This window comes from Crocuta crocuta, unplaced genomic scaffold (genome assembly GCF_008692635.1).
Source record: "Crocuta crocuta isolate KB4526 unplaced genomic scaffold, BGI_CrCroc_1.0 scaffold528, whole genome shotgun sequence".
In the NCBI taxonomy this organism is placed as follows: Eukaryota; Metazoa; Chordata; class Mammalia; order Carnivora; family Hyaenidae; genus Crocuta; species Crocuta crocuta.
Genome location: NW_027530010.1, coordinates 1,074,466 through 1,085,803, shown reverse-complemented (window position 1 = coordinate 1,085,803; position 11,338 = coordinate 1,074,466). Strand labels below are relative to the sequence as shown.

At 65.4% G+C, this 11,338-nt stretch overlaps 2 protein-coding genes across 2 annotated transcripts in view; both read left to right on the top strand.

Annotated features, from left to right (window-relative positions):
- Nucleotides 1–207: 207 nt before the first annotated feature.
- PYGO2 (pygopus family PHD finger 2) lies at nt 208–3,649 on the top strand. Its single transcript, XM_077764137.1, has 2 exons — nt 208–494; nt 1,028–3,649. Exons 1-2 carry the CDS (start codon nt 333–335, stop codon nt 2,093–2,095), a joined length of 1,230 nt encoding a protein of 409 aa, XP_077620263.1. The 5' UTR covers nt 208–332; the 3' UTR covers nt 2,096–3,649.
- A 1,469-nt stretch (nt 3,650–5,118) lies between these two features.
- Nucleotides 5,119–11,338, top strand: part of PBXIP1 (PBX homeobox interacting protein 1) — a 7,288-nt gene continuing 1,068 nt past the window's right edge. The window contains 10 exon segments of the mRNA XM_077764136.1: nt 5,119–5,276; nt 6,766–6,852; nt 8,268–8,376; nt 8,521–8,585; nt 8,666–8,828; nt 9,942–10,229; nt 10,445–10,500; nt 10,587–10,718; nt 11,202–11,336; nt 11,338. The exon segment at nt 11,338 is cut by the window's right edge and continues 517 nt beyond it. Coding sequence (XP_077620262.1) covers nt 5,274–5,276; nt 6,766–6,852; nt 8,268–8,376; nt 8,521–8,585; nt 8,666–8,828; nt 9,942–10,229; nt 10,445–10,500; nt 10,587–10,718; nt 11,202–11,336; nt 11,338 — 1,039 coding nt within the window. The 5' untranslated portion in view covers nt 5,119–5,273.

Below are 11,338 nucleotides of genomic sequence, written 5' to 3'. Positions count from 1 at the left end.
ATCGGGGACCTTAGGGTTTGGACACGCACGGGCTCCGGGAGCCGCTTGGGAGTCTGAGGGCATCGGGGTGGGGGGCGTTTTATTTGAGGGCGGAGGCAGCCGAGAGTGCGGCCGTGCAGCGTTTCTCGTAGTGCACCTTTGTTCGTGTTTGTTAAGTGAATGAGCAAGCGCGTGNCGGGGACCTTAGGGTTTGGACACGCACGGGCTCCGGGAGCCGCTTGGGAGTCTGAGGGCATCGGGGTGGGGGGCGTTTTATTTGAGGGCGGAGGCAGCCGAGAGTGCGGCCGTGCAGCGTTTCTCGTAGTGCACCTTTGTTCGTGTTTGTTAAGTGAATGAGCAAGCGCGTGTCCAAGTTAGAAGAGCTGCTCCGGCGCGTCCGGGAGGCCGGAGGCTGGGGCAGCCCCAGGGAAACGCGTTCGGGCCTGCATTCTGCTGCTCTTCCAGGTCTGCAGATGAAGAGCCCCGAAAAGAAGCGAAGGAAGTCAAACACTCAGGTGAATGGTGCTCGGCGGTGGGGGAGATTCCTAGCTGCGGCTCCAGGGGGCTTGGGTCTTGCTTCCGGTGTGGAGAGGAGAGAAAGCGTCCTGGTTCTGGCCCTTTCCCCCAACTTCCTAACGAATGCGGGGGCCGGGGGGTGGGGGCGCTGTGTGGGAGGCCGTTTGCCCCAGGATCTTATCCATCAGGAACAGAGTCGTCTTGTAGCTAGCGCTTTGTGCGCTTCGTACTTTGACAGCTTTGGGAGTCAGGCATTGTCCCCGTTTCATAGATGAGGATTTGAGGCTTTGAAAAGTTGAGCACCACCTGCTCAAGGGCCTTGAGATGACTCGGGGTCAGAGCTAGGATTCCAGCGCGCTTCTGTCTGCTTCCTGCGCGCCCTGTTTCTGCTCGGTTCTGAGGTTCCGCCTGACTTCCGCCAGAGCTGGCCCTTGCCAGCCTCCAGGACAAGTCCTGCGTTCCTGCAGCTGTCCTGGTCCCTAGCTGCGTGTTGGCCTCCGTGACCCTCTCTTCCTCTTCTGCTCCCCACCAGGGCCCTGCGTACTCACATCTGACGGAGTTTGCGCCACCCCCGACTCCCATGGTGGATCACCTGGTGGCATCCAACCCTTTTGAGGATGACTTCGGAGCCCCTAAGGTGGGGGGCGCAGCCCCTCCGTTCCTTGGCAGTCCTGTCCCCTTTGGAGGCTTCCGTGTACAGGGGGGTATGGCAGGCCAGGTACCCCCAGGCTACGGCACTGGGGGTGGAGGGGGTCCCCAGCCTCTCCGCCGCCAGCCCCCTCCTTTCCCTCCCAATCCTATGGGCCCTGCTTTCAACATGCCCCCCCAGGGCCCTGGCTACCCACCCCCAGGCAACATGAACTTTCCTGGCCAGCCCTTCAGCCAGCCTCTGGGTCAGAACTTCAGCCCTCCTGGTGGGCAGATGATGCCAGGCCCCGTGGGAGGATTTGGCCCCATGATCTCACCCACCATGGGACAGCCTCCCAGAGGGGAGCTGGGCCCCCCTTCTCTCCCCCAACGCTTTGCCCAGCCAGGGGCACCTTTTGGCCCTTCACCTCTCCAGAGACCTGGTCAGGGGCTCCCCAGCCTGCCCCCCAACACGAGTCCCTTCCCTGGTCCAGACCCTGGCTTTCCGGGCCCTGGCGGTGAGGACGGGGGAAAGCCCTTGAATCCGCCTGCCTCCACCGCTTTTCCCCCAGAGCCTCACTCGGGCTCCCCAGCTGCCGCTGTTAACGGGAACCAGCCCAGTTTCCCCCCAAACAGCAGCGGGCGGGGTGGGGGGACTCCAGATGCCAACAGCCTGGCCCCCCCCAGTAAAGCGGGTGGGGGCTCGGGGCCTCAGCCCCCCCCGGGCCTGGTGTACCCGTGTGGCGCCTGCCGCAGCGAGGTGAACGACGACCAGGATGCCATCCTGTGCGAGGCTTCCTGCCAGAAGTGGTTCCACCGCGAGTGCACGGGCATGACCGAGAGCGCGTACGGGCTGCTCACCACCGAGGCCTCGGCCGTCTGGGCTTGTGACCTGTGCCTCAAGACCAAGGAGATCCAGTCCGTGTACATCCGCGAGGGCGTGGGGCAGCTGGTGGCTGCCAACGATGGGTGACGCGGCCGAGGGCAAGGGTTCCCGAGTCTGGCTCTTGCTCCTCGTTTCCACTGGCTTCCCGTCCCCGCGGGGCAGAGACGCAGTGGCTCCTGAGGGCAGAGGACCTGAGGCGGGCAGGCGGAAGAGCCTGGATGGCACGCTTCTCTGGAAACTCACTCGCGCACGTCGAGCTCTACAGGGATCCAGGAAGCCGGAGCCCCGGCAGCGCTGTGGCGGCTCCCGTCTCCACAGGCCCCGGGGTGAGCCTGCGCGAGAGCGGAGGCGGGAGGAGGGTCTGCATGGCAGGGGTCTCCTTCTGCAGAGGACGGCCGCCCCGGCCCCTGTGCCTCACAGCCCCGTCCAGCCCCGCGGCTGCAGCCTTAGTGTTGGGAGTGACGGGTTCGAGGTTTCTGGCCAGAGGAGTCGGGGTCCCATCCCTGCGGCAGCGTTCGGGGGCTTTAGGAGACAGCTTTAGGTAATAAATGGGAGTTTTCCCTTTTCTTACCCTCCCTTGCCTCCAAGTCCTACCCCCTCAGACAACCAAATAGCTGGAAGGAGCAGGAGAGTGTTTGGCCGGGGCAGTTTCGTGTGATTTGGGGCTTCAAGACTGTGGGTGAGAGGTGCTGCCCGCCCCCGTGTCCCTCGTACCAAAGCCACTGGTCCTTTTTCAGCCTCTCTCGGGCTTTTCTCTTAATGACCATGTTTTTGCCAAAAGTTGGGATATGTGGTCTGACAGACCGGAATATCTGAGGTTCGGACTGTCCTGGGACCCGGGACTCTGATCGCACTACGCTCCCCCCACCCCCTTGCCGATTTGTGGCACAGTAGTGACCGCGCGGGCCTGGCGCCACGGGCACCTGTATCCTCCGCCTCCCCGGCTTCACTGAAGGAAAGCTTGAAAAGGCACCGAGCCCGTATACCTCATCTCCCGACAAGGCTCCCTGTCCCCGCGTGTAGCGGGCGGAGGCCGTGGGACCGAAGCGCAGCCCAGAGCCCGGGTGTGGTGGACCCTTCCGTGGCTCTTCCCAGGCCCGGTGACCTAGCCGTTCACGCACCTCCCCGCCGGGGCCCCGCGTGGGCTTTGTGCGTTCATATACTGAATTGTAGGCGATACGGGCCCTGGGCCGGGGCTCGAGCACACACTCCTGGGGGGAGGGGGCCCAGGCAGCACACGCGCGGCCCAGAGGGGCTAGGGGGTCCCCGCCCCCCTCTCCCGGGACCCTCGTGTGTGAAGAACTGCTTGCACGGGTGAGGCCAGCAGTTTCTGAGGCTGTGGGGAGTGCTGGGGTGGGGGTGGGGGCTCGGCTTACCTCCTCTGGTGTCCGATCTCCCGCCCCCGGCTTTGTGTTGTGTTTGTGGTTTTGTTGCCCCTCTTTTATCTGTTGCTATTTTTGTGATGTCTTCCCCCACCCTCACCCCTGTTCCTCCGCCATCTCCACCTTTTGTAAGTGGCTCCTGGGGAGGGGTCTGCTTGATCCTCTCCCTCTACACTATTTGGAAGGGAGTGGGGGTGGCAGAGATGTAGTGGTGGGGGTGTTTTATACGATTGGATTAATAAAATGACTTGAAAATCCAGGTAAGGACTCCTGGCTATTTCTGTGCGCTTCGGTGGGAAAGAGCCTCTGTCACCGCTGAGCCGATGCCTGGGGGGCGTGGGGGGGGGGGGAAAATATTTATGTGCCCAAGGTTCCTGGAAGAGGGAATGGCGGAGAGACTCGGACCCCTGAACTGACCTTGGTACGAGCCAAGGGGCCCCGGGAGGCCTGTGTGCGCCGCCCCTCCCCCCGCGTCCCTGGTGTGGGAAAGCAGTTCCTTTCTGGGCACATTCCTGGGCCTGGCCTGGAGCCAAGTGCCCTTGGTGTTTCTGGGTTTAGCGCCCACTGCCCCTCCCCTAGTTGCTTGGGTTGGGGTCAAGTGCAGTGGGAAGGGGGCTGCCCCTGGTCTAGCGGATTTAACTTGGGGATGCTTTGTCGGTGTCCACTTTAGAAAAGTAGCAGTGGCATCCTTAACCTGCCCCGGCGCTGGGCGGGGAGAGCGGCGGGAGGGCTATTTCCATCGCACGGATGCCATCCCCCCTCCCCGGCCTGCAGCTGTCTCTGTCTGTCCTGGGGTCGACCTGCCCCTGCGGTCCCAGGAGGTGCCACGCTTTGCTTTCAGCTGTGGGTCTTCCCCCAGCAACTGTTTCCACACTGGGAAAGGAGGCGAGGTCACCCCGAAGCCGGCTCGCGGGAAGCCCAGCGGACCGTGGGAGCAGAGCCCAGGGCCGGGGGCCGGCCAGGGCCCCCTCCCGTCCCCCGGCTCTCGATTCCAGCGCTGATTGGCCCAAAGTTTCCGCCCCCTCCGGGACGCTGGCTCTCCATTGGCCAGTCCAGGTCACGTGGGCCCCTCCCCTCCCGGGCAGGAAACCAGGGAGGCCGCAGCTAGTCGGGTGAGGACTGCGGTGCTGCCGGGTCAGGTGAGGCCCGGCGGGGCGGGGGTCGCGCAGACCCCCTCAGTCGGGAGGGGCGTGGGCTGCCCGGGGACCCGGGAGCTGCTGGGCCCTGCTGGGCCCGGTGGGGCGGCGCCCCCGGCGGCGCTTCCCGGACTGGCACTTGCTCTGGCGGCGCGGGGTCTCCTGCTTCCGAGGCTCGGGACGGCCGCCCCTACAGGGCTTGCGTCGGCCGGACTGGCCAGCTTTGTGCCGAGGGGAGCGCCCCCCGTTAGCTGTCCTCTGGGAACAGCAGAGGGACAGGCCAGGAAGTCCGTTTTTGCGGGGAGGGGCGGGGGTGGAGATGGAGAGGTGGACGGGAGAGGGGAGGGGTGCCGGTGGGGCCGAGGAGGGAGCTTCCTAATAAGGCGAAGCGATGCGGGCCGGAGAACAGGGCCGTCTTTTGGAATCTCGGAGGGACTCAGCGGACAGAGGTTGCAGAGTTGGGAAGCCTGGGTGCAGGGGCTACAGACCGTTCCCCCTGTCGGGAAACACTGTTGCACTCTGCTGGGGTCTCAGAACGCTTGTCTCTGTTGACCCAAATGGCGGGCCGGTTTCCATGGAGACAGTAGGTCTGACATCACCCTGGTCGCCATGGTGCCAGGTTCCGGAGGACCCGAGCAGGCTGGACACACACAGCCAGGGAGAACAAGAAACTTCAACCCAAGCTGCTGCCACTTCCTTCCTGCCACCACCTGTTAACAGTCACACGCAGCAACTGGGGATGGCGAGATGGTGACAGAGGGCGGGGGAGGGCCCAGGGCCGGCTCTGCCGGGACCTTCAGGAGCTGGCTAGGGGGGCCTGTTGGATGCGGTGTGGGGGTCCCTGCAGCCATTCTCCTGTCTTTCTGTGGGACGACCGCGCCTGTCTGGGGGGCGCGGGCATCGGGGAAGACACCAGCAGCTGTGTGTCCCCGGCGTGGGTCTTGAAAGGCCTCAGGTTTATCAGGACCCTGTGCAGGACTTGCACCAGCTCAAACCGAAGGGGCTGCAAGGGGGTCCCGGAGCCTCACTTCCCTCCCTAGCGTTTCCTCACGGAGCCCTTCTCCATCGCCACCCATTTGGCCCTTCAGTAAGTGGTCACGGGTCCTCTGAAGGACCACGGCCCAAGACCTGGGGGCGCTCAGCTCATCTATCCCCGTGCCTTGTGCCAGGTCCCCGTTGCAGCTGCCCAGACTCCGGAGACAGTCTTGGCCAGCACGTCAGGACAGGTCTCCCCTCCTTACCCTGCTTTGTGTCAGACCTCGGAAGCTGGTGTGACTTCCCACCCCAGCTGCCGAGTCAGAGCCGAGTAGCAGGGTCGCAGCCCAGATTTTGGTCTCCACTGTGCAAACTGTAAGGTCTTTACAGCCGGCAGCTTCGTTAACTCCTTTGCCCGGTTGCCTTCAAGTTCTGTGGGATGAAACTGCAGATCGCACAGAAAGGAAACAGAACTTAGGACGGAGAGGCAGCGTGACGCGGAGATTTACTAAGAGTGCGTGGGGACCCGTATGAGCAATGCAGGCGTCCTCAGGCCAGGCTGCACAGAAAGGCCTTCTGGGAGGTTTTCACGAAGACCCATGCCTGGGGGGCCTGGGAGGCTCAGTCCGTTAAACGTCCGACTTTGGCTCAGGTCATGATCTCACGGTCCATGAGTTCGAGCCCCGCATTGGGCTCTGTGCTGACAGCTCAGAGCCTGGAGCCTGCTTCTGATTCTGTGTCTCCCTCTCTCTCTGCCCCTCCCCACACGTGTTCTCTCTCAAACATAAATAAGCATTAAAAAGAAAAACAAATAAGAAAACCCAAGGCCTGTGCCGGGGTCTGACCCGAAATTAGTTGAATCAGAATCCTAGGCAATTCTGGTGTGCAGCCAGCGTTTGGCACCCATGGCCGGACGGTGGGAAGGATCGATGGTGGGTGGGACATTCCAGGGGGGAGGGGTCTGGGCGGGTGTTTTCCTCCCTCCTCCCCGGCTGGCCTGGATAGCCCCCACAGCCTTCCCATCTCTTTGCTTTGACCTTTCAAGGTCAGTTTCGTCCCCCAGGGATCACAGGTGACCTTCTCTGTGGCTGCTGGCGGGCTTTGACTTGCAAGGGCCAGTACTGCCCAGGAAAGCTGGAGCGTTGGGTCCGAAGGGCCGGTTCTGGAAGCCGCTGCCCAGCCCTGGGGACCCAGCCAAGTCCGCTCTCTGCATCCTGCCTTTGCTCAAGGGAACCGGGGTCCTTAAGAGCACTTTTCTCTGCAGGGGGCAGCCGCAGCCGCCTCGGGGACCCCAGCAACCATGGCTTCCTGCCCAGACTCTGACAACAGCTGGGTGCTTGCCGGCTCAGAGGTAGGACGTGGGCCTGGGAACCCCATGGAAGAGAAGTTCCTGCCAGGCCAGACTGCTTTCTGGGTCCGGCTCCAGGCACCTGCGTCACCTCCTGCAGGGGCGGGAGGCAGGAGAGCAGGCCCCGGGAGTCAGGTGTGAGGATGGACTCGGGCCCGGCAGCACCAGCTCCTGGGAGTGGGGGACCCGCGTGGCCAGAACTTCTGAGGCAACAGCAGGAAGGCCGTTTTTGGGGAGACTGAGGAAGTGCCTGGGGTGGGATGGAGGCGTGTGTTGGCGTTGGAGCAGGGTGGGGGTCGGAGCCTGGAGCCCTGAACGGGCCTCGAGGGCCGGGCCCGGGCACGCAGGCCCCTTCCTGAGGGGGAATCACAGAACGGCCGTGAGTCCGGGGGACTTGGGACAGTCCCTGCCCGTGGGTGGGATGTGCGAGGGAGTAATTTGAAGGTCCGGTGGCGCAGCTCGCAGTGGGGTCAGGAAGCCGGTGGGTTCATGTGCCCTCAAAGCTGTTGAGAAGGGAGGAGGCCGGAGAAAGCTCCTCAAGGGACCCAGGCCACGTGACTCGGGGTGTTAGAACTGCCGGGGGAGGGGTGTGAGGGCAGGGAGCTGGGGCACGACACAGGCACTGGGGCCAGAGCCCTGGCCCAGAAGGACCCTGGGCCTTCCTCCTCTCTGTCCTCTGCTATAAGAGGGGGTGGTGGTTTGTGGCTTAGAGGGGTGGCCGTGAGAAGCGAGTGGTTTGAAAACTGCCCAGAAACGGATTGAGGCACAGATCGATTCTTGAAGGGGTTGTGGGGCCTTGCTCTGGTGAGTGGGCGGCCTGTTGGGCAGGGGTGCGCAGGGAGGGGAGAGCCCGGCGGGGCCGGCGGGTTGTCGGCTGCTGGCGCCTGCGTGTGGGGCAGTGGAGCCCAGAAAAGCCTGGAAGATGCGTGTAAGGCGGGCGGCCCGTCGAGAGTGGACGGCTGCCAGGAAACCCGTGGGGAACATGGCTGTGACCTTGGGTTTGGGCGGCCGGGGGGCTCTGTTGCCTTGCTGGCCTCCCACCTTCCAGCCAATCAGCAGCTTTCATTTGTGGGGGGGCGGGAGACCCCAGCTTCAGCTGGCTTCTTTGGGAGAGTGGGCGGCACCAGGTTCCTATGTGACCTGGTGTCAGTCCAGCCGCACTTCTTCTTGGCCGGAAACAGCCTCTGGAAGTTCCTCGCAGTGGCAGGGGCGTCAGGACAGATTAGGGGAGGGCAGGGGGCCGGGGGTGTCAGGGGAGGTTGGGGGAGGTTAGGAAGACCAGGGACGGGAGCTGAGGCCCCCGCCGCCCACCTTGCATCAGCTCCTCCTTGCACGTAGTAGGTTTTTGTGAGATGTGGGTGGGGGTCCCCATGCGGCTGGCCCCGGGGACCCCAGCAGAGCACCCCGTGCTCCCGTAGGGGCTGCCCGTGGAGACCCTGGGCCCGGGATGCAGCACGGACCCGGAAGACGAGAGCGCTCCCCAGGCCCCTTGGAGCTGCGCCGAGGCAGCTGCTGTGGGCGGAGAAGGTGACAGGGCCCTCCGGACGGTGGGGTGCAGCCGCCTCCCACCCTCTGGGCTCTCCCGCCCCCCCTAAGCGGGAGCCAGAGGGCTGTGTAGGAAGTTCACCGGGGGGTGGTGGTGTTTTTCCCGGGCCTTTTCATCCACTACAGGGACCCCCTTCCAGAGTGAAAGCTCCCAGTGTGGTCCCATTCTGCCCGAGAAGACCGAGGCCAAGGTGAGGACTTCACTGAGTTGAGGAGGGAAGCTGGGGGCGGGGGCGGGGGTCCAGAGCTGCTCATGGCTGTGTCTGCTCAGGGTGTCCCGGAAGGTGACGGCTCCGCTACGAAGCCTCCTGGCCCGGGAGACACTCTGGTCCAGGGAGACTCGGAGGAGGCCCCCGTGGTGGCAGGCCTGGAGGATGCACGGGACCCTGAGTGCCACAGCCCCCCGCAGAGCCTGCCCTCATCTCCCAGCGCAGGTGAGAGCCCTTCTTGTCTCTGTTTTCCCTCTCCTTCTGGAAGGCATGAGGGGCAAGGTGTCAGGGTGACCAAGGTCACAAAGCTGGTGATTGGCGGGGCCCCGGTCTGCTTGACTCTTCCCCTGTGCCACGGGACCCCTTCTTTTCTCGCTTCTAGATGCTCCCTGAGCCTCTTTCCTGCATCAGCTCTGGGCCCGGGAGGGAGGGCGGGTGGTGCGTGGCCTGCGTGAGAGGCAGAGTGGTCTGAGCCAAAATGCAAGTCAGACCAAGAGCTTGGGAAAAGGAGGTGGGATTACAGTGCTCCCTCCAGAGGGGAGGGCGGTTCGGAGGTTCAGCCGGGGATAGGTGCAGGGAGGGGAGGGAGAGGCGGGCACGGTCGGGGAAGGTTCACGTTGGAGGGGGTGTTGAGTGGAGGCTCGAACGGAGTAGGCTCCGGGCCAGTAGGGTGGGAAGAAGAGAAGAGGTTGCAGGCCCGGCTGTGCCATCAGCAGAGGGACCCCCCTCCCCGGGCTGTGCTAAGGAGGCTGTGCCCGCGGCTTGTGGCTAAGGGACTCACGAATCCGCCTCTGCCCAAGAGGGAGAAGAGGGACGGGGTGGAGGGAGAGGCCGAGGCCTGGGGCCATTCGGGGCACAAGGGAGGAGGTGCTCACGCAAAGCTGGAGGTGGGCAGACGCGCGGCGGGTGTGGGGGGGCGGCCCCGGGGAGGACTCAGGTGGCCGGGTGGTAGCAGTGGGGTTGTTCTCTGGATGGGGTNGGGGTGCCCTGGGCAGGGGACCCCCAGGGAGGGCACTGGGGGACGGTGGGCGGTCCTGGCTCTGGGGAGGCCGGGTCGGGGTCTGTGGACTGGGCCTCGTCTGCTGCGGGGGACAGTCCATGGTGGGGGTGGCCGCGCAGGGAGACGGCCGGGCCCCTCAGGACCCTCGCCTTGAGGACCAGGGAGGGCCGGGGGGCCTGCGAGGCAGCGCCCGGGGGGCCCAGGAGCTGCGGAGGGAGCTGGTGGAGGCATGTGTGGAGGGGGTGCTTTTAGGGAGGAGCTGCCCCCTGAGTTTGCAGGGTCCCCGTCGAGGTCTCCCTCTGTGGTCGCCTCACCGCCTCGTGTCCGCCCTTCTCCAGCCTGGCCCGCCGAGGAGGCTCGCCGCTCCAGCAGCGAGGACGACACGGACGTGGACGTGGACGTGGACGTGGACGTGGGGGGGCTGCGGAGGCGGCGGGGCCGGGAGCCCAGCACCCCTCGGCCCACGGCGGCCCTGGGCGTGGAGGGCCAGGCCCGTGGCGAGGGTGCAGGCGGGGAGCTCGGCATCTCCCTCAACATGTGTCTCGTCTGGGCCCTGGCTCTGCTGGGCCTGGGANCCCAAGCCCCTCTGTCTCCATCCTCAGGTGGCCTCCCAGAGTCTGACAGCGGTGAGTGGGGAGGGGCCCCCGGCTGGTGCCTGTGCCGCCTGAGGGAGGCCCCTGGGGGCGCTTCTCTGCCCCAGAAGTAGGGCCGCTGGGCTGTGCGGTTACTACCTTTCCAGCTGTTCAGGGTGACCCGTAGGGCAGGCAGGGCAGGAGGGTGACCGTGTGTGTGCAGGGGTGAGGGGCGGGGGGGCCGGATTCGGGACTTCGCTTTCCCGCAGGGCCCGCGGAGGAAGCACAGCTGCAGGTCTTCCCGGACGCCGTCCTGGACGTGGAGGTGCCGGAGGCCATGCAGGGCGCGCGCGGGGAGGGTGGGGGCAGCCTGGCTGTGGGACGGGGGGTCACTGGCCCCTGTGCCCCTAGGATGGGCTGGGGCAGGGGCTGCAGGCGTCAGCGCCCCCTGACGGCGTGCCCGGCCTGCAGAACATGGCCCTTCTGCTGGACAAGCTTGCCAAGGAGAACCAGGACATCCGGCTGCTGCAGGCGCAGCTCCAGGTGGGCACGCGGGGGTGTCTGCCCTTGTGGCCCCGGGGAAGTCGCCTCTGCTTGCCTCCTACCTCCGTCCCCTCCAGCCCCTGGAGTTAGGTCGTCTTCCCGGTTCTCTGTTCACACTCCTCCCGCCAGGCCCAGGCGCGGCTGGCGTGCCTGCTGCCCCCCTGCCCCCAATCGCTCGGCACAGTCCGCCCAGAGCTCTGTGTGAAGAAAGAGGGGGAGAGCTGCCAGGCTCGACGAGTAATGTCTGCTTGGGCCGCGGGAGGAGGCAAGGGCCGGGCGAGCGCGTCGGGCCACCTCGGGCCAGTCGCAGTGCGAGCTTGTCGAAGGCCAGGGAGCTGAGATCCGTGATGGGGTTTGGGGATCCCAGGCTCGCGCAGCTTGTGGAGGCCGAACAGGTTGAGAACCAAGTTCCCTGAGTGCCCCAGGCCCGTCCTGAGTGGGAGGCACTGGCCTGCTGACCCTCCCGCGTCCCCTTCCTTCCAGGCCCAGAAGGAGGAGCTCCAGAGCCTGGTGCGCCAGCCCCGCGAGCTGGAGGAGGAGAACGCCCGGCTCCGGGCCGCCCTGCAGCGGCTGCGGGCTCGGCTGCGGGGGCTGGGGGCCGCCCGCGCCCGGGGCCCCGG